Source organism: Onychomys torridus, chromosome 6, assembly GCF_903995425.1.
Source record: "Onychomys torridus chromosome 6, mOncTor1.1, whole genome shotgun sequence".
In the NCBI taxonomy this organism is placed as follows: domain Eukaryota; kingdom Metazoa; phylum Chordata; class Mammalia; order Rodentia; family Cricetidae; genus Onychomys; species Onychomys torridus.
The window spans coordinates 65,105,704-65,127,778 of NC_050448.1; the positions used below are offsets into that span (position 1 = coordinate 65,105,704).

The following is a 22,075-nucleotide window of genomic DNA, read 5'->3' on the forward strand; positions in this document are numbered from 1 at the left end:
GGGAGTGGTCCCACCTACAATTTAAAAAGGTCTTCCTGCATCAATTAACATAATCAACACAACCCCCAGAGGCACGGCTAGAGGCCTATCTTCCAGGAGATTCTACCCAGCTGACATTTAACAATAACCACCATAGAGCCTTTTCAAACGTCTGCCATGAGGCTTTGAGGCTCGGCCACCGCTGTTTGCCTGGCATGTGGAGAAGGGAGAAAATGTAGGTCGGAGAAGCCTAGCACACGCTATGCCCGCCCACTCCCTTTCTTATAATTGTCTTTATTAGTGAAGCTGTATTATCTGTCCTCTGTGCCACCGAAGTAGCTTCCCAATTAGTCTCTGCCCAGTCTCCCTCTCTCCAAGCCCCTGCTGTCATCTTTTCTAAAGCATAAGGCTGCTCTGACCTGTGTCTAAAGGGTTGGTAGTTGCTCACCAGCTGTGATCTCCGTGCCTTGGCAAGGTGCCTACGGACATGCCCTTCTCCCTCCATGACCTTTTTCCACATCACTAAGACAAGCTGAAGGTCCCTAAATATTGTTGCCCATGCTGTTTCCACTGTGTGGGACGCCCCTCACCTTGAATCTGGTAAATTCTTCCGCTTTCAGCTTTAATTATCAGGGGCCAGAGGCACAGCGCCATGTTGCCACTGTAGCAGCCTGAGTTCGTTTCAGAGACCTCTACCAGGTGAAGCCAGGATTCTGATTTTGCTGCAGAAAAGAATTTCAGGACGAGTCAGAATGAAGCAGAATTGGAGATTTATTAATAGGAGCTTTGAACATAAATTTAAGCACAGCTGTTAATAGGGAAAAGAGAGAGTAGACACCCAAGCATGGGCGTGGGCTTCTGGGGAGTCATGCTTTTTGTGCCTTTGTAATAACCATATATCAGATTTCGATGGCTTCTGAAGTTACACCTAAGGTTGCCAAGGAACCTAAGGGATCATAGGTTGGTTGTCAAGGTGCATGGGACAAGGTCACATGGAGAAGGGAAAGCCATAGGCAGACATGAAGATTGCACAAGACAGTTGAACTATTTTTTACTGTAAACAATGATCATATTCTTATTTATGAGATTCTCAGAAAAGGGGCTTGGCCTTTGTGGCAGGGGCTGCCCAGAGCACTGCTCTGTGGGAGTCTGCAGGCAAACGTGCCTGCTGTCTTGAGCTGCAGAGCCTTCAAAGGGCACTCTCCTGTATTCCCAGGTTTTGGGGCTCCAGGGTCAGAGGAATGTAGACTTAGATGCCCCTTACAATTCAGCACTTACCAAAGACACCACAGGATGGGATCCCTAAGGGACTTGGGGAATGCTTCACTCCACATTGCAGGTACATATCTGGAAAAGGAGGAGTAAGGCCAGATTGGAAGACCCACATATGCTTAGGTCTTAATCATCATGGTTCACTGGAATTTAAAGATTTTTTTTTCTTTTTTTCTTTTTTTCCATTTGGCAATTTCATATATGTATATAATGTGTTGTGATCAGTTCATTCCTCATATTGTGTCATTCTTACTTGAAATATTTCTGTATAAAAAGAATATTATCTTGGCTGGAGAGATGGCTCAGAGGCTATGAACACTGGCTGTTCTTCCTGAGGTCCTGAGTTCAATTCCCAGCAACCACATGGTGGCTCACAACCATCTGTAGGGAGATCTGGTGCCCTCTTCTGGCCTGCAGGGATACACTCCTGAACACTGTGTGCATAATAAATACATCTAAAAAAAAAAAAAAAAAAAGAATATTATCTCTGTAGGTAGTCTTCACATCAATTTTGTTAGTTGTGTAGAAGTCTTTTTGTTTTAATGATTTATTTAGTTTAATTTTATGTGCATTGGTGTTTTGCTTGTGTGTATGACTGTGTGAGGTTGTCAGATCCCCTGGAACTGGAGTTACAGACAATTGTGAGCTACATGTGGATACTGGGAATTGAACCCAGGTCCTCTAGAAGAGCAGCCAGTGTTTTTAACTGCTGACCCATCTCTTCAGCTCCAGGTAGGAAGTCTTAACTCTTAGCAGGTGAGAGATTTCAACCAGACTCCACGGTGAGGTGCCCCATTTGTAGGTTTTTTTTTAATTATTTTTATTTATTTTTTTTACTCTTTTGGATCTTTGGGGCCTGCCACTCAGCTCCCAAATTAATACACAGAGGCTTATTCTTACCTATGAATGCCTGGCCTTAGCTAGGCTTATTTCTAGCCAGCTTTTCTTAAATAATTCTGTCAACCTTTTGCCTCTAGGCTTTTCCCTTCATCTTTTATATACCTTTCTTTACACCCCCCCCACCCTCCACCCCCCAGACAGGGTTTTTCTGTTTAGCTTTGTGCCTTTCCTGGAACTCGCTTTGGAGACCAGGTTGGCCTTGAACTCACAGAGATCCGCCTGCCTCTGCCTCCCAAGTGCTGGGATTACAGGCGTGCGCCACCACCGCCCGGCCTTTCTTTACTTCTTACTCCATGACTTGATGTGTAGTTGGGTGGCCGGCCCCAATCCCAACATCCTTCTCTCTTTCTCTTGCTCCTTGATCTCCTCTTCCCAGATTTCTCCTCCTATTTATTCTCTCTGCCTGGCAGCCCCGCCTATCCTTTCTTCTGCCTTGTTATTGGTCGTTCAGCTCTTTATCAGACCATCAGGTGTTTTAGTCAGGCAAAGTAACACAGCTTCACAGAGTTAAACAAATGCAACATAAAAGAATGCAACACAGGTTGGGGATTTAGCTCAGTGGTAGAGCGCTTCCCTGGGTTTGATTCTAAGCTTAAAAAAAAAAAAAAAAAAAAGGAAAAAGAATGCAACACATCTTTGCATCATTAAACAAACGTTCTACAGCATAAACAAATACAACACATCTTCAGCTAATATTCTACAACACGATTCCCTACCCATGCCCTTTTAATTAGATCTGTTTTTCTATCTTGCCTCAAGATCAGCTGCAGCCTCCACTAGGAAGGTCTCTGCTTTCCACCCAGCGGTTCTCTCCCTCAGTGCAGCACTGACCTCCAAGCTTTTTGACTGTGTCTAACACTTGTTATAACAGCACTTTCTAGAGAGCATGTATACACCTGTATTTGTCACCTACTAAGAAAGGGCAGCGGCAGGGACTATTTGATAAAGACAATTGAGTAGAGAAGGGGCCTTGTAGAAAGAGCAAATCCAGGAACTGCCCCAAAGCGATCCCTAGTGTCCCCACCTGGGAGAAACTACGAAACCCAGGATTCCCCGCGGCAGGACCGGAAGCGTCCCATCCCGGTGTGACCGCGATGAGGGGTGGTGTCCCAGAGGCGGGAGATTCAAAACTGGCAGGAGAAGGAACATGGAGCCGTGTGCGGCAGGCCGGGCTCGGACAGCCTGTGAGTTCGAGAGGGATCTGAGGGGAGTGGAGCGGGGGTGCTGCTGGTGGGGCCTTCGCGGGAGGGGCTGCCCGGAGCTGGGCTCCGTGGGAGTGGGCCGGTGTGCGCGGGGTATCCGCGCTGCCCAACCTTCTTAGGGCGCTCTCCCTTACAGGTTCTGGGGCCCCAGGGTCGGGGGATGTAGACGATCTAGATGGCCCCTTAAAATTCTGCAGTTACCATACTCGCCAAAGGGTGTCACGGGATGGGATTCCGCACTGAGACACCCCCTCTCAAACTTCTTGCTTCCTGATCACCTGGCCACTTGTTTAAAATGCAGAACCTGGAGGGCGGGCTTGGTGGCGCACTCCCTCCGGTAATTCCAGCAGTTGGAAAGTGGAGGTCAAGAGTTCATGGCCATTCTTAGCTGCATAGTACTTGGAGGTCGGCGTGGGCTACCTGAAACACTGCTCACTTGGAGAGAAACCCAGGTTCCTGGGAAGGATCAGCGGAATGAAAAACAAAACCTGCTTTCTTTACCCCATCACCACTAGGACACAAAGAGCAAAATCGGTGTCCACTCACCTCATGAGGAAATGCTAGTTCCAGAAAAACCATTCTGTGATGGCTGTTGTTTTTGAGTGTGTGTGTGTGTGTGTGTGTGTGTACACACGCGTGTGCGCTTAAGGCCCCGCCCATCCCATCCTGCTGAGTCCCCAACTCATAGCTCTGAGGTGATGTCACTCACTTACCGGTTCATTTTCCATTCTCGAACAGCCAACTCTTGTTCCTTGTAAATTCCCTCCGAGGAATTCATGAGTTTTCTGCCGTTGGCCAGTACTTTCAAATCTGTATTTGGAAGTGTGTGCCTGTGGGGTTGAACTTTTATAACTGCCAATTCAAATAAGCCCAGCCCTTCCTGAAATCATACAGCAGGCTCTCCAAGATGAGGAAATAGGATAAAGAGTGGAAATGACTACTGCCCAGTCAGACAAGCCCACCAAGCTGTCTCCTGCATGTCCGCCAGGCTCCTCTGCCGTGCATGCACGCAGCTTTCGCTCACCCTGTTTAATTTGGTGTTGTGCTCCCCATGAGAAACAGAGAGCTAGAGACTGGCTAAGGCAGAAAAGAAGCGCTCTCCCATTTAAGGCGTTCCCTGTTGTTGAGTTTGGAGGCAGAGTGTTGTCTACATTTTGTTCAGCTTGAAGATTGCTTTCCTCCTCGGTGAGCTGTAGAAAAAAGGATAGTGATGGTGCCTGTGTGGTCTTTTAAAATTCCCTTTGTCCTTCCCTTAATCTCATGTATAGCTTGGATCCCTCTCTTGGGCCGCCTGATCTTCTTCAACCTGCCTGTCATGCTACGAAGCTCAGAACAGTTTGCTTCCTCTGCTAGCCCGAGATCTTACTCAAGGCTATAACTGCACCCCTCACTTTGGGTTGGAGTTACTTACTTACATGGTTTTTTCTCTCCTAATAATTGTCTCTGTGTTCTCTCTCTGTCTTCTTCCCTTCATCCCCTTCCTCCATCTCTCTCTCTCTCTCTCTCTCTCTCTCTCTCTCTCTCTCTCTCAGTAAATATGATGTTTTGCTTGCATGCATATCTTGTTTTTGGTTTGTTTTTTGTTTTTCGAGACAGGGGTTCTCTGTGTAGCTTTGCGCCTTTCCTGGAACTTTAGCCCAGGCTGGCCTCGAACTCATAGAGATCCGCCTGGCTCTGCCTCCTGAGTGCTGGGATTAAAGGTGTGCACCACCACTGCCTGGCGTCTATCTTTTATATTGAAAGAATGCCTGGGGCCAGTGGAGGCAAGAAGAAGGCATCAGGTCCCTGGAACTGGAGTTACAGACAGTTGTGAGACACCACATTGGTGTGGAGAATTTAACCCAACTCCACTGCAAGAGCAGTATTTTTCTTCCTTTGTTTTTTGTTTTGTTGTTGTTGTTGTTTTTGATGTTGATTGTTTGTCTTTGGTTTTTCGACACAGGGTTTCTCTGTAGTTTTGGTGCCTGTCCTGGATCTCATTCTGTAGACCAGGCTGGCCTTGAACTCACAGAGAGTTCTGTCTGGCTCTGCCTCCCAAGTGCTGGGATTAAAGGAGTATGCCACTACCACTCGGCTACAGTCAGTGATCTTAACTGCTAAGCCATCTCTCCAGCACCCATCTTTATCTTTCTTTTCTTTTTTAAGAAAGGCTCTCACTATGTAGACATAGCTATACTAGCTCTATAGACCAGGCTGGCCTTGAACTCACAGAGATTTGTCTGCCTCTGTCTCCCCAGTGCTGGGATTAAAGGCGTGCCACCACACCAGGCTTGTATTTTTTTAAGAGTAGAGGTTCACTAGCCCAGGGCCAGACAGAAAGATATTGAGTGAATGAATGACCGTGCTTAATCATTGACTGCATTAGCCATACTTCCAAGGGAGCCCATGTGACAGCATGTCTTTGAGAAGTTAGCATGTAATGAAGGGTAAGACTCGAAGCTAAGGTCCCAGCTGAGGAGGGCTTTGGATAGCCCTGCTGGTGGCACTGAAGGGCGTTCTTGAGGCAGACTTGGGAAAGGGGAGAAAGACAGGAAGATGGCTGCAAAGGAAAGGAGGTGTCTCTGACAAAGAAGGATGCTCCCTGATAATGGGTGAACTGGGACGTGGAGAGGGAGTGCTTCTGTGCTTGAGAGGGGCTGCCTGGGGGGGTATGTTCAAAAACAGCTTCAGAGCTCAGGTTCCTGTCTATTTTTGCTCTTTAAGATTTATTTTTACTTATGGGTGTGTGTCTGTGTGTATATATGCCTTGTGTGTGTGGGTGCCCACAGAAGCCAGAAGAGGGCGTTGGCTTCCCTGAAGCCGGTTGGTTACAAGTAGTTGTGAGCTGCCCAGTGTGGGTGCTGGGATCCCTAGCTGAGGCTGCGTTCCTTGACTGTGTCCCCTCACACTTTAGATGAACGCCTCACGGCCGAGGAGATGGACGAGCAGAGGCGACAGAATGTTGCCTATCAGTACCTGTGCCGGCTGGAGGAAGCCAAGCGGTAAGCAGGGTCCAGAAAAATGGACTCCTTTTGTCCCCCTTTCTACCTCTCCTATTCCAGAGCAAATGCAAACAGACAAGGGGCTGTGCTGTGGGGAAGGGCACATTAAAACATTTTGTCTGGCTGGAGAGATGGCTCAGAGGTTAAGAGCACTGACTGCTCTTCCAGAGGTCCTGAGTTCAATTCCCAGCACCCACATGGTGGCTCACAACCACATGTAATGAGATCTGGCGCCCTCTTCTGGCTTGCAAGGATACCTGCAAGCAGCATACTGTATACATAATAAATAGAAAATAATTGATCTTTTAAAAAAAAAAAGAAAACGAAAAACATTCTGTCATGCCGGGCATGATGGTGCAATCTCATGTGCTTAGAGGGTAAGAGAGTAAAAAGTTCAAGGCCAGCAGCAGGGAGATGGCTCAGTTGTCAAATGTCCACTGTGTGAGCATGAAGACCTGAATTCAGACCCACAGCACACATGAAAAGTCAGGTATAACAACACGTGCCTGTAATCCCGGGGCTGGGAAGCAGAGGCAGGCAGGCAGATCTGTAGCGTTCCTTGGCTGTCCAGCCCAACCAATCAGTGAGCTCTGGGTTCAAAGGAGAGAAATGAGAGGGATGGGAAGTAATCATGGAAGATGCCTTATGTCAGCCTCTGGCTTCTGCATGCATATACACACAATTGCAGTGTGTACCTATGTGAATAGGCGCGCGCACACACACACACACACAGAGTTCAAAGTCTGCCTGTACTACTTAGCAAGCCTGAGGCCAGTCTGGACTTCATGAAACCCTGTCTCAAAACAAGACAGAAAAGAAAAATAGCATTTTCTGTTTTTTAAGGCCCAACTATTACAGTCTTTCCCCATATCCTTCATATATAGTTCTGTAGTCTTTGGGTACCTCTTTACCTACCACACTGTCATAATGCTCAACTAAATTACCTGTTGAGAAATCAGGAACCAGGCCGTTTCCAGTTTCACTCATTGTCAAGAAGAAAAACCTGTCTTTCTGTAATAAAGTACCATGTACAATGACTGTGTAAAGTGGAAATTTTAAATTAAAAAGAAGTAAATCTGTTTAATTAAAAAGAAGAGTCTAGCCAGGCGGTGGTGGCACATCCATTTAAGCCCAGCACTCGGGAAGCAGAGGCAGGAAGATAATCTGAGTTCGAGGCCAGCCTGGTCTACAGAGTGAGTTCCAGGACAGCCAGGGCAACACAGAGAAGCCCTGTCTCAAAATGCACCCCCACCTGTATCAGAAGTTTCTCCAGTCCCACCCGGTCCTGAAGTCCCGTGTTTCTCTGGTCCCTGCCCTGCCATGCAGGCAGATCTCTGTGAGTTGGAGGCCAGCCTGGTCTACAGAGCGAGATCCAGGACAGCCTCCAAAGCTACAGAGAAACCCTGTCTTGAAAAACCAAAAAAAGAAAAAAAAAGAAAAAAGAAAAAAAAACAAAGAAAGAAACTGGATCACTGACATTCTGGCTTCATTAGCTTCCTACGTCATTCAGCTTGTGCCCCCAAGCCCCATATTTCCTATAATGGATGTTGGCTCTTAGGGCTTGATTAGTGTCGGGGTCAGTGGCAGACTTCTTGGTGGTAGCATGTGCTTCACATCACACCTTGCAGGAGGAATATGGCACCTCCTTATGCTGCCTCTAGCAATTCAAAGCTCATGTGAGAGTTCATGTGATGGTGATCTCTATCTCACAAATCTCCCCATCAGCTTTCACCACGTGACTTCTTGTTGGCCCTCATTGGAGCCCGTTATTGAGGATGCAAGATATGCCTGTTGGTTTTTTTGTTTGTTGGTTTGGTTTCCCCCAGTGCTAGAGATAGAATCCAGGGCTTTATGCAAAACAAAATGACTATTTTCCAATGCTCTCATGTCTTCTTCATTAATTAGCTGAAGTTTTTTCTTGAGAAATGGCTTCCCAGGCTGGAGTGGTGGCTCAGTGGGTAAGAACACTTGCTATGAAAATAGGAGGACACAGCATGCAAAAAGTCAGACACGGCTTATGCATGCCTTAGCCTCAGCAATGAGGCATTGGAGGTGGGTGGATCCCAGGAGCTCACTGGCCTGGCAGCTTAGTCGAAACAGTCAGCTTCCGGTTCAGTGAGAGACCCTGGCTCCAGGGAATAGGGCAGAGAGCAATAAAGGAAGACACCCAGTACACTTCTGGCCTCTGCTTATGTAGAGATTTGTATTATGCATCCCTGCACACACTTAAATACCACACAGCACACATGCAGCTTTATTCTTTCATCATCTGAGGGCTGTTTGCTTACCTTATGATTCATTTTACCAAGGAAGGGCATGACAAATTCGTGTGTGTGTGTGTGTGTGTGTGTGTGTGTGTGTGTGTGTGTGATTTATTGTGTGTTTGTGTATGTATGTGAGGTGTGTATAGACATCAGAAGAGGATGTAAAATGTCCTGGTGTGTCTATCTCCACTTTATTTCCCTGAGACAAAACTAAACCTGGAGCTAGTCTAGTGGCCAGCACACCCCAGCCACCTTCTGGGGTTTTATGTGGGTGCAGGGGATTTGAGCTCAGGCCTATGTAGCGAGCACTCTGACCTAATGAGTAATGAGTCATTTCCCCAGTCCCTTTTTTTTCCTTTAAATTTTTTTAAGATTTATTTTTATTTATCATTATTATTATTATTATGGTTTTTGGTTTTTTGGTTTTTTTTTTTTTTGAGACAAGGTTTCTCCATTTAAGAGTCCTGGCTGTCCTGGAACTTGCTTTGTAGATCAGGCTGGCCTTGAACTCACAGAGATTCTCCAGCCCCTGCCTTCCAAGTGCTGGGATTAAAGGCGTGGGCCACCACCGCCCTTTTTTTTTTTTTTTCTTCCCTATGGCTGGGTGAGTTCCAGAACAGCCAGGGCTACACAGAGAAACCCTGTCTTGAAAAACCAACCAACCAAATAAATAAATAAATCGGGTGTCCAGCAGGGTTAGCGTGAAGCAAGGTATACTTGGCTCTCTTTGGAAACATATCTGTAGACCTCAGTATCTGGAGATTCTACCCAAGGAGTCATTATGCCTGCCCTGTATAGCCACCAGCAGTAAAATACGTTTATATTCAAAGTGTGCTCAGAATACCAGCTCATTGATCCTGGCAGCTGCCCACTGAAGCCGGCAGTTCCAGTGATGTTGGCCTCATTTTGCCGAATGCATTTGAGTCTCAGAGTCAAAGTGAGGGGGATGGGTTGGAAAGTCTGATTCTAAGAGGTCTGGCCTTTCTGTCCCATGTGCTGTTCCATCAACCCACAGGGCCCCTAATGCCCCTGTTATCCTCAGAACTGAACTGTGAACTGTGGAGATCATTCCATCAGACACAGCTTTCTGCACCTAAGTTTTCAGAACCATGCCGAATGAGAGGGGTGGCAGATTCCATTTGGGTTGAGTTGGGTATGTAGCCAGACAGTGGGGGGTTCCCTTACACAACAGGGTAAGAGTCTGGCTACACCTCCTTGAAGACAGGCAGGTGTGGAAGCCACTCAGGGAGACTTTCCCAGGATGAATGAGGCCAAGGTTGGCTTGTTTGGGCATCTGTAGCAGCTTGGGGAAAGTGGGGAGCAGTGAAGCAAGAGGGGGAGAGGGGAATTTTGGGTAGGGAAGGAATGGTGCACCAGGGCACTTGAGGGATGGGCGGGTCCTCCAAGTCCCTGTGGCCTGCCAGTGGGTAAGAATGGCTGTCCTGCTCACAGCTGGATGGAGGTGTGCTTGAAGGAGGAGCTTCCTGCCCCAGTAGAGCTGGAGGAGAGCCTCCGGAATGGAGTGCTACTGGCCAAGCTGGGCCACTGTTTTGCACCCTCTGTGGTCCCCCTGAAGAAGATCTATGACATGGAACAGCTGCGGTACCAGGTGGGCACAGTGTAGTTGATCCCTTGCCCTCTCTCCCCCCCAAGATGCTCTTCTCACAGCTCTGAGGGTTTAGTGACCCTGTAACTTGAGAGTCCGTACATGACCACTTTTGAGGCTGAAAATAAGTATAAGTCATGGTAGCAGAGCAGTGGGTATTCGCCAGGGTCACTCTGCCGGCAGCAAGAGGTACCGCTGCATGGGCCTTAAGATGCCCTGAGGTGCAAATGGTGCACCCTGAAGGGCCTTTCTGGGCATGTGTCCTTTTTCTGTATTCTAGCCAGCCCAAGCTCCTATCCTATGCCACCTTGGAAGCCTTTAATGTATGGACGGCCCTCCCCTACGCCAGCCTTCCCATTATCCAGCTGGCTCACCCATTCCTGGTGGTTTCTGCTGTTTTTCTGTTCCGTTGGGTGGGGGATCCACAGGGTGGGGTCCTTTGGCTCTGTCTACCCTTCCCCCATGAATTTTTGAACTGGTATCTGGGTTCCACCCATAGGGAACCCTGAGAACTGTAGAAACAGTCTCTTTTTCTCCCTTCAGGCAACGGGCTTGCATTTCCGTCACACAGACAACATCAACTTTTGGCTTTCTGCACTAGCGCACATCGGCCTGCCTTCGGTAAAACGGGGTGCCAAGATGATTATCTGTCTGCTCTAAGGGCACCGTTCCTGGGGCTTCTGTGCCCTTGAACCAGGTTGCTCAGTCTCCGCCTTCACCTTCCGTGGATCCTGGGCTGAGAAGTATCAGCACTGTCATGTAGTGGAGAAAGGAAGGGGGAGAGAAGGGTTAAGAGCATGGCTACCCTTGCAGAGGATCCAGATTCAATTCCCAGCCCCTACAGCAGGGCGCTCACAACTGTCTATACCTCCAGTTCCAGGGTATCCAGTGCCCTCTCCTGCCCTCAGTGGACACTTGCATACAGATGATGTCCATACAGACAAGCAGACAGGCTGGGGAGATGGCTCCGTGGTTAAGAGCACTGACTGCTCTTCCAGAGGACCTGAGTTCAATTCCCAGCACCCACATGGCAGGTTACAACTGTCTGTGATTCCAGTTCCAGGGGACCCGACAAGCAGACACAAACACACATAAATCTTTAAAACAAACAAACAAACAAACAAACAAGAAGGAAAAAGGGACCGGAGAGACGGCTCTGAGGTTGAGAGCAACGGCCGCTCCCCAAGAGCTTGGGTTGTACTCACACTGTGATGTCCAACCATCTGTAATTCCAGTCAGAGGGACCCAGTGCTGTCTTCTGCTCTCTTTGTGCATCAGACACACATGATACACAAACATACATGCAGGCAAAACACCCATACACATTTAAAAAAAAAATCTTTAAAAAAAAAAGGAAAAGAAAAAGACAGTTTAGGGCAGGGATGTAGCTCAGTGGTAGAGCCCTTGCTCAGCTGTGTGAGACCCTGGACTCCTCCCAGTTTTACAGAAAAAAGAAAAAAGCTGAGCTCAGTGGTGTATTTCTGCTTTCAGCATTTGGGAGGGCAAGGCAGGAGAGTTGGGAGTTTCCAATAGGACCTGGGTTATTCAAATTTGATGGCAGCTTGGGTTATACAGTGAGACCTCATTTCAAAAAAAGTGAGAGGCTAGAGAGATGACTTAAAGGTTAAGTGTACTTACTGTACTTGTGGAGAATCCAGGTTCAATTCCCAACATCCACATAGTGGTTCATAACCATCTACACTCTGGTTCCAGAAACCCCTGTTCCCTGTCCTGATCTCCGCAGGCACCAGGCAGGCATGTGGTGCACATAAATGCATGTAGGCAAAACACTTGTGCACATAAAAGAAATAAATCTAAAAATTTTTTTTTGTTGTTGTTTTTTCTTTTCGAGACAGGGTTTCTCTGTAGCTTTGGAGCCTGTCCTGTACTAGCTCTGTAGACCAGGCTGGCCTCGAACTCCCAGAGATGCACCTGCCTCTGCCTCCCGAGTACTGGGATTACAGGCGTGTGCCACCACCGCCCAGCTAAATTGTTTTTTAAAAGCAAGAGAGACCGACATTTTGGTGGGAGACAGAAGCAATGGAGGACACTGCTTCTGTGTTGATGCACCTGGGACAACTCTCTGGCTTTGGTCCCTTGTTAAGAAGCTGAAGTAATGCCAGGCGGTAGTGGCATACGCCTTTAATCCCAGCACTGAATGTAGTGGAGGATGTGCTGAGCTTAGGTTTCAGCTCTTAAAGTGATGTCTAGAGATCAGAGACCTCTGCCTTGGCAATCCATGCTTCATTGGACCTTCCCTGGGAGCATTGTCAACTCCCCAGCACATCATGTATGTGGTGGAAATCTCAGGTCAAGGACCGGGTTCATGGAGACTGAGTGCCTGGGGCGTGTTTCCTGGAGGCTGTAGCCTGCATCCTATAGCCCCTGAGGTCTCACCTAGTGGTCAGCTAACCCTGGATACTATGACTATGTCACTGGCTGTGTCTTGGCCCAGTAAGCCTTTTTCACATTGGACTGAATGGGGATGGTTATAGAAACTGGCTTAGAAGCCTGGGCTGTGGGTGCTCACAGCTCTGGTTGGAGAGAGAGATGCAATGCTCAGCCCAAACCTCCTGTCCTGCACCAGCTTGGAAGCCTTACTGCACTACCTTCCTCTGTACGGCCACTGTCTGGTTTCTCCTCTAGATCTTCCTCCCAGAGACCACGGACATCTACGACAAGAAGAATATGCCTCGGGTGATCTATTGCATTCATGCTCTCAGGTGAGACACCCCTGACTTTAGTCAGCCAGGTTCCTCTAGGTCACTGCTTCTCAATCTTCCTAATGCTGCGGCCCTTTAAATCCTGTCCCTCGTGTGTGGTGACCCCCAACCGTAACACTATTTTGTTGCTACAAAACTGTCATTTTGCTACTGTTATGAATTATAAATATCTGTGTTTTCTGATCATCTTAGGCGACCCTGTGAGAAGGTCATTCAACCCCTAAAGGGGTCACAACACACAGGTTGAGAACCACTGCTCTAGGTAGATCAATCAATAGCAATAAATATAATAGAAAGGGAGAATAGCCAAAAGAGCAGCTTGGGGGAGGGTGAGATTTTGGATCTGCATGGGTGTTTACATTCACATGTATGTTTGTGGGCACATTCACATGTGAGCCTTGGAAATGAAGGAACAGCAGGATAAAGTCCATAGTTTGTGACTGGGACATGAATGATTCAGAACCAGGACCCATCAAGAGCATCACACGCAAGCCACTTATTACAAGTAGGGAAGGCTACTTGGTGCTACTCACAGGCAGGTATACCAGTTGGCTGAATCATAGGATGGGAGCGTCCAGTTCCTGTGTCCACTGTGTCATCTCTTTATCCCTTCCCTTCCCATGGCCTTCTTCACCTCCATCCCTGGCTTCAGCAGCTTTGTTTACTGTTTCTTCCTCTTGTCCACCTTGTGACGTTCTATTGCAGTGTGTCCTCTGTGGAACCATCCCAGTGACAGAGCTCCCTGTGGCATCTTATTTCCATTCTGTAGCTTTTTTTTTTTTTTTTTTTTAAGACTTATTTATTTGTATACAGTGTTCTGCCTACATGCATCCTTGCACACCAGAAGAGGGCACCAGATCTCATTACAGATGGTTGTGAGCCACCATGTGGTTGCTGGGAATTGAACTCAGGACTTCTGGAAGAGCAGCCAATGCTCTTAACCTCTGAGCCATCTCTCCAGCCCCATTCTGTAGCTCTTGTCTTGGCTGGCTCTCCCTGTGTGCTAGAGTGACTAGGGGCAAGCGCTAAGTGCTCTTCACCTCTTGGTCTCCATTGCAATTTTACATACCTGTTATGGACAAGGTGTGGAAGTCAGGAGATCCCAGTGTGCCCTTATCCTTCCGTTCTTTCCAGTCTCTTCCTCTTCCGGCTGGGATTGGCCCCTCAGATCCATGACCTGTATGGGAAGGTGAAATTCACAGGTAAGCCAGCTCCTTCCTCTGGTCCATAGACTAAGCAGGGGCATGGGGATTCTGAGCCTAATGAAGAACACCTCTGGTACCTTTGCAGCTGAGGAACTCAGCAACATCGCCTCTGAACTGGCCAAATATGGCCTCCAGTTACCAGCCTTCAGCAAGATCGGGGGCATCCTGGCCAATGAGTTTTCAGCCGATGAGGCTGCAGGTAGGGCTCTGCCCTAGAGTAGGACATGGGATGGGACAGTGACAAGGCTCGTAGCCCTTGGATGGGCTTTGGCATCTCCTGTATCCACGGGCAGAAGGGTCAGGCTCCCTGGCACTACAGCTGTGCTCTGGTTTGGGTCCCTTCTGGCCTCTTCACTTTGCCGTCCTGCCCCTCCAAGTCCACGCAGCTGTTCTTGCCATCAACGATGCAGTGGAGCGAGGGGTGGTGGAGGACACGCTGGCTGCCTTGAAGAATCCTAATGCTCTTCTGGGGAATCTTCGGGAACCTTTGGCGGCTGTCTACCAAGAGCTGCTGGCCCTAGCCAAGATGGAGAAGGCTGCCAATGCCAGGAACCACGTAAGCAGAAGCCTTGGGATACAGGGGGAGTAAGTTGAGAGGCCTGGGGAGGGTCAGGTCGAACGAGGACTCGGTTTGTCCTGCCTTGAGTTCCAAAGATACGCCCATGACTTAGAGAAGTAGGGAGGAGCCTGGAGTGATGTCTGTCGAGCAAGAAGGCTGGAGAAGAGTCTGGATGGCTGAACTGGCTCTGGAATGAAACACGAGATGAGCCTAGCCTGGGGAGTCCACAGGCTGACTGGTTAACTGTTGGTGCCAGGGCTTAGCCCCCAGGGCTCCTCAGTCCTAGACTGGTCTTTGGTCTGGCCGTTGTCTGCAGAAGTGAGTGTGACAAGGATGGGGAGGAAGAATGGGAAGTGTCTCAAGTCTCTCCATCTTGCTTTTGCAGGATGATGGTCAAGAACAGGACATCTATGAGTCCTGCCTCACCCAGGCAGAGATCCAGGGCCACATCAACCTTGCCAATGGTAAGAGATGACTGGGAGAGCCTGGGAAGCTTGGAGATGGCTGCTTTAATAAGCCCCGTGACCTTGTGTGAGCTAGATCCTGCCCTAGGGAAAACTCATAGGCCAGGGATTCTATGCCCTGCTCTGGCCACAGCAAAGAGGTTCATACCAGGGAGCTCCTGTGGGAGCGGAAAATTATTAAGACAGAGGCAAGTGGACAGGCCTTTCAGCTCCCAGGGCTGGGGTGGAGATTTGGATTAGGGTCCTTCAAGAAGGAAGTGTAGCTGGGAGTAATACCACACACCTGTGATCCCAGCTGTCAGGGGCTAAGGCAGGAGAGTTAAGAGTTCAAGGACTCAGAGGGCCATCTTGTGAGACTTTCTCAAAGGAAAAGGAAGCAGGTAGAAGAACAGAAGGAAGTATGAGGATAGATGGAGTAGGGAAGGTGGTGGACAGAGCCTCACACCGAGGGGCCGTTTGCCTGCCAGGATCCGGGTATTCTCAGGGTCTGGAACCGTGAGATGGGAGGAAGATGTAAGCTGGACCACAGGAGCTCACTGTGTCAGAGGTCAAGGACAGAGGCAACTTTTGGGAGGCAGGAAGAAGGCAAGTTCCCAGGATTGGCTGGGGATGGTACGAGGTAGCTCTCACACACCTGGAGTTTTGCTGTTTTTCAGTCCAAGGGGCTCTAGAAGTTGTTGATGATGCTCTGGAGAGACAAAGCCCTGGAGCCTTGCTTGAGGCTCTTCAGGACCCTGTCCTGGCCCTGCAAGGGGTGAGAAGAGATTTGGCTGACTGGTACCTGGAACAGCTGAGTTCGGACAGAGAGCAGAAGTCACAGGTCAGGCTCTGATTAGCACCTGTCTGCCTGCAGGGTAGGAAATGGCCTCTTATGTGCATTTCATCACTGACTCCATGTTTAAATGGCTGAATCATCCCCCAAAGCATAGTGGACCAGGCTGTCTGGTCTGCTTAGAGTCTCAAACTGGGAGGGAAGGATCAGGCCAGTCCATTAGGTAACAATATCCTCCTCATTGCTGAATTGGGGTCTTGATTTATCAACTTTATTTTCAATACTTTGACCCCCTCCTCCTGCATTTTTCATGCATATGTGGTATAAGTGTATGTCCCTATGTGTTCACACGGGTGAGCGTGTGTATAAGAGGTCCAGCATTGATAGCAAGAATCATCCGACACTCGGGAGGCAGAGGCAAGCGGATCTCTGAGTTCGAGGCCAGCCTGAGCTACCAAGTGAGTTCCAGGAAAGGCACAAAGCTACACAGAGAAACCCTGTCTCGAAAAACAAAAACAAACAAACAAACAAAAAAGAATCACCTGAAACCACTCCTCTACCATATTCACCGAGGCAGGTTCTCTTAATTGAACCCAGAGCTCACCAAGATGGCTAGTCTCACTATCCAGCTTGATCTGGGACTGTCTCTGCATCTAAGGCTGCAATTACAGGCAGGACTTGCATGGGTTCTGGATCCATTCTCCAGTCCTTGTGCTTACATGGGAAGCACTTTAACCAGGGAGTCATCTCTAGCCCTTAATGCGCTGACTTTCTGTTTGATGTTATTTATACTCATATCTAGTCTGTTGTTATTTTAGACATATGCTGGGTTTTAAAAAAAAGAAAAAGACAGAAAGGTAGGCCAGGTCCTTCCACCTGACGGGAGAGGCAGGACTGAGTCCTGGCAGCTCCTGATGCACGTTCATGGCCTGGGGACTCTCTTCTACTGCACCTCTGCCCTCTTGCAGGAGCTGGGTCTGGTGAGGCTTCTAGAAAAGGAGGAGGTCCAGGCCGGGGTGGCTGCAGCCAATGAGAAGGACGACCAAGAGCAAGCCAGTAAGTCATGCGGGGCTCCTGGGAATATTTTTTGCTCCTTTACTGGCATATGTATTGGATGAAGCAAACAGCCATCCAGTAGCAGGCCTAACAAGGAACTTTACCCTTCACCTCCTCTGCCCTCTGCACACTTAGAGGGACGCATCAAAGGAAAGATAGTGACGTCCTGCTGCCAGTCAGGGCCAGGCTCCTTCTGGGGAGTTTGCCTGTAATTTTGTTTCTGCCTGTTTATATTTCTTTGGCTTTGAAATGTGATTTCTCAGGTTAAAAAACAACAACAACAAAAAACACATTCTAATTCAGTGTCCTTTAAAAAAACATTATATAAGCCGGGCAGTGGTGGCACACGCCTTTAATCCCAGCACTTGGGAGGCAGAGGCAGGTTCATCTCTGTGAGTTCCAGGTCAGCCTAGTCTACAGAGTGAGTTCTAGGACAGCTAGGGCTACACAGAGAAACCCTGTCTCAAAAAATCAAAAAACAAAACAAAACATTGTATGTAAGGCTGTAATGGCTCAGTGGTTAAGAACACTTGTTGCTCTTGCAGAGGTCCCGGGTTCAATTCTTAGTACCCACATGGTAGTTCACAATCATCTGTAACTCTAGTTCCAGGGGATCCAAAGCCTTTTCTGACCTCTGCAGGCATGAGACACATGTGTGATACACACACATACAGGCAGAACAATCCTACATGGGTGATAAACTTAAAACAACAACAACAAAAAATGATATGCAACTGTAACTGTGTATTCAGGGTGTGGGTGAAGACAGGGTCCTGGGGCAGCAGCTCCTGGGTCTGTAGTTTGGCCTCCGTGTCAGGTGCGAAGTCACTCAGTCACCATTTACCTCTGAGTAACAGCCTTCAGGGTCAGTCGAAGCCTCCTGGGACTGCTCCCGGCTGCTGCCTGCCCTGGGAGCCCACTTCATGTCTGATGGTTGTTGCCAGAGTGATCTTGGTGCAGATCTCTTAGTAGAAAAGCTTCGGCTCTCCACTCTTGGTTTGTTTTTGTCTTTTGAGATAGGGTCTTACTGTGTAGCTCAAGCTGGCCTGGAGCACAGTGTGATAGTTACTTAGCTTCCCGAGGGCTGACCCCGAGTGCTTCTGTCACAGGTGTGAGCCGCCACACCCAACTGGCTCTTCCGTTCTTTTTTGAAGATTTGTCTATGCCGGGCGGTGATGGCACAGGCCTTTAATCCCAGCACTCAAGAGACAGAGGCAAGTGGATCTCTGTGAGTTGGAGGCCAGCCTGGTCTACAGAGCTGGGGCTATACAAAGAAATCCTGTCTTGAAAAACAAACAACCAAGATTTACTTATTTTGTTTTTTTATATCTTTAAGTCTATGAGTGATTTGCCTGCGTGTCTGTCTGCACCGTATGCATGCAGTGCCCAGGGAGACCGGAAGTGGAGTTATGGGTGACTATGTGCCACTGTGTGGGTGCTAGGAACCGAACCGCCCCTCGCAAGAGCAACAAGTGTTCTTAGCGGCGGAGCCGTCTCTCCAGCTCTGGCTCTTTAATTCTTTACCTCACACTTTGGTTCCACCTTCTGGGCCTGGCAGGTGAGGCCTTCCGGGTGATCCCCCCTTGCTGCCGAGCCACACAGGCTGCACTTCCTTGCTCCCTTCCCAGCCCCTGGCCTCCAGGCCTCTGAATGACATCCCTCCCACATTTCACCTGTCAAGCAGGTGGAGACGCCTGCAGAGCTGTCTCCAAGGCTTCTCTGTAAAGCTGTCTGCCTGCTCCCAGGCAGAACCCCTCCTCAGCACTGCCATAGCTGGGTGGGGCCTCTTCAGCTGGGCACTGTAGGCCTCCACGTGTCCTCCCCACATGGTTCTGTGCTCCTCGGAGCGGGTGTCCATCTCTGATGGCACTTTACCAGAGTATGTCAACTAACCGCACTTGTGTGCTATGGCCCTTTAGCTTTCTCTACCCACTCTGGTGTAAACGGAGCTGGCTCTGTTCCTCTGCACTGTCACCAAGGTTTGGTCCCCAGAGCCCTTTGACTTACTTCATCGGAGTTATGCACCATTACCACCTGTCAATCTGTGCTCGCTGCCTTAGGAACTCACCGCTGCGGTGACAGCCACTTCCTGCTGCTTTCTAACCCACGCAACTTCTGGGCCCAACACATTGCCTTTCACAGAACATCTCTCTCTCTCTCTCTCTCTCTCTCTCTCTCTCTCAGTTTTTCAGGATGGAATTTCACTGTGTAGTTCTGGAACTCACTCTGTAGACCAGGCTGGCCTCCAACTCACACAGCTCTGCCTGCCTCTGCCTCCCAAGTGCTGGGATAAAGGCCTGCACCACCACGGCCTAGCCAGAGCCTCTCTTTTAAAGTACCCCATCCACCTTTCCTCCGGAACGTTTAGAAATGCATTTTGGGGCTGGAGAGATGGCTCAGAGGTTAAGAACACCGACTGCTCTTCCAGAGGTCCTGAGTTCAATTCCCAGCAACCACATGGTGGCTCACAACCATCTGTAATGAGATCTGGTGCCCTCTTCTGGCCTGCAGGCATACATGCAGGCAGAACACTGTATACATAATAAATAAATAAATCTTTAAAAAAAAAAGAAAGAAAGAAAGAAAGAAAGAAATGCATTTTGATCTAGTAGAATGGTGGTCTAGAAGTGTTACCAAGCCATTTCCCTTAGAGATCCCAGCAGAGCCTGGTTGATAAGGAGGGCAGAGATGACAGGGAGCACTCAGCCTGTGAGATTCCTTGCTGTCCTCTGCAGTGCTCCAGGCAGTGTGGAGAATCAACAGAGCCATCCAGAGGGGGGTGGCCACAGACACTGTGAAGGAGCTCATGTGCCCAGAAGCTCAGCTGCCCCAAGTGTATCCCTTTGCCGCTGCTGTGTACCAGCAGGAGTTGGCTGTGCTCCAGAAGCAGCAGCAGGGGGTAAGTTCCGGGGCTCCCAAGCAGCTGGGGTGGAGGTGGGGGCAGACAGTAGAATGGATAGGGCTGCTTCCTTAGGAGCATCATGGCAGCCAGTAGCACCGCACACAGCAGCCCTTCCAGGTAAGTGCTGGTTTTCTACTTTGGAGGTAAGAAGAGGGTCGCAGACATTGAGTGCTTGCCTGCTCAGCTGACTGGCAGCGCTGTGGCTGAATTCAGAGCTGAATACACTGGCAGGACAGGCTTTAACCACGAGGCTGCCCCCCACCTCACTCCTGTCCACACAGATCTTCTGATAGTGAGGCATGAGCTTTGCTTCAGGTCAGCCTGTCAGCTGCAGAAGTCAGAGTCCACCCAAGGGTGGGGCCAGGCAGAGGTGGAGAGAAGAGCAGATGATGTAGGTTGAAGAAGACTGTGCAGCAGTGACCAGGAAAATGGAGCCAGCAGTGCTGGGGGAAGTCTGGGAAGGCTTCCTGGAAGAGACTCCGTAGTGAATCCCCCCAACAGCAGGTGTTTATAGAACACTTAATTTCAGACATGACCTGCACACAGCACTGTCCTCAGCAAGGGCACAGGATAGCACCACAGAAATATGAGGTGAAAGCATAGTACTGAAGGTTGACCGGAGAGGCCTGAGTTCAAATCTAGCTCTGCTACTTCTTAGATATGTGACATTGTGGTTCATTACTTTCTCTGCTTCTCCGTTTCTTCATAAATGGTACCAACCTCACAGGACTGTTTCAAGGACTTGTGAGTTAGGATATGTTGCTTAGCGAAGTGCCTAGCAAGTAAGTTTTAGCTGTCATTATTGTAGTTTGCAGCTCTACTTGTAGAATGTAGGAAGAAATGCTCCAGGAAAAGGGAACAGTCCAGCAGATATTTGAAGGGAAGCCAGAAAGAAAGTGGTTGAAAAATGGGGCCAGGGCCGCATGGTGTGCAGCATACTGTGAGATGGCCGCTTGGTCTGCTCTGCCTGGGGCCCTGTGCAGTTCTCTCTCTCTCTCTCTCTCTCTCTCTCTCTCTCTCTCTCTCTCTCTCTCTCTCTCCTTCTGGGCTTTTTGAGAGATAGGCTCTTAGCTCATGCTGGCCATGAACTTGCCATGGAGCTGATTATTCTGCCTCTGCCTCCTGAGTACTGGAACCACAGGCGTTCATCCCTGCAACTGGTTTCATGCACTTCTTGATAGGACATGGGACCAGAAGGCTGTTGGCAGGGGTCACATGTTGAGTGTGGGCTCTGCAGTTGGGCGGCACTGTTTAACCCACATTACTAGCTATGAGCCTGGCTGGGAAGTGGGGCTATCGATGGTACGTACCTCATTTGGCTTTGTCACGGACATTAAGACAACGCTGTGTGTGGTCTTCATGGTTGTGTTCACAGTAACGTCCCCGGGTGTAAAGAATAAACGTTGGTGAATGAATGCTTCCTAGGTGCTGAGCATGAGTGGTGTCGGTGCATGACTGTGGCCCAGATGTGGCCCAGGTGTTGACATGAATGGTGCTGTGGAGTAAATGGAGCTCCTGAACTTTAGGAGTGGAGATGGGACACTGGAGAGTTTGGGGTGGGCTGGCGCCAGGAGTCTCCCAGCTCCCTCCAGCTCTCTTCCTCTACAGGAGCTGGGCCAGGAGGAGCTCTTCGTGGCTGTGGAGATGCTCTCAGCTGTGGTTCTGATTAACCGTGCTCTGGAGACTAGAGATGCCTGTGCCTTCTGGGCCAGTCTAGTGAACCCTGCTACTGGCTTGGCCCAGGTCGAAGAAGAAAATGCTCAACGGTGAGCCACATGTCAGAAGTGGAGGAGTGTGGCTGACACCGGACAGCAGCCTTCTGCCCGGCACCCATTCTGGTCCCAGCCCCCAGTCATGTCCACAGTTGCCTCCCCTGTGCTTCTTCCCCAGTAGGGGAGCACATGGTCATCCCGTTTCCTCTCCACTGTTTCAGAGCAAATGTTTGAGTGCCTACACGCTGCCAGATGCCATCCTAGGTGTTGAAAACAGGACAGGGTGGGGTGGGGCAGTTTTCCTAGTCACATGATGCAGTTATAGATGGCTTTTGAGAGAGAGGTTCATATGGAGAAGGACCTAAGGAGCCTGAGTTATTCCCAGGACGCTCGTCAGGACAGGAGAGTATCCTTGACGCACTCACAGAACATCAGGAAGAGCTTAGGAAGAGCTCAGTGGTAGAGTGCTTGTGTGACA

The 22,075-nt window shown here is 49.2% G+C and overlaps 1 protein-coding gene across 1 annotated transcript in view; it reads left to right on the forward strand.

Moving 5' to 3' along the window:
• The window catches only part of Iqgap3 (IQ motif containing GTPase activating protein 3), an 83,873-nt gene that overhangs the window by 35,651 nt on the left and 26,147 nt on the right, over positions 1-22,075 (forward strand). Inside the window, exons 2-13 of the mRNA XM_036190233.1 lie at positions 6,247-6,334; positions 10,051-10,207; positions 10,748-10,825; positions 12,851-12,927; positions 14,062-14,129; positions 14,218-14,331; positions 14,510-14,688; positions 15,077-15,155; positions 15,812-15,975; positions 16,896-16,983; positions 19,719-19,882; positions 21,494-21,651. Of these exons, the coding sequence (XP_036046126.1) occupies positions 6,270-6,334; positions 10,051-10,207; positions 10,748-10,825; positions 12,851-12,927; positions 14,062-14,129; positions 14,218-14,331; positions 14,510-14,688; positions 15,077-15,155; positions 15,812-15,975; positions 16,896-16,983; positions 19,719-19,882; positions 21,494-21,651 (1,391 nt within the window). The 5' untranslated portion in view covers positions 6,247-6,269. The remainder of the gene's footprint in view (positions 1-6,246; positions 6,335-10,050; positions 10,208-10,747; positions 10,826-12,850; positions 12,928-14,061; positions 14,130-14,217; positions 14,332-14,509; positions 14,689-15,076; positions 15,156-15,811; positions 15,976-16,895; positions 16,984-19,718; positions 19,883-21,493; positions 21,652-22,075) is intronic.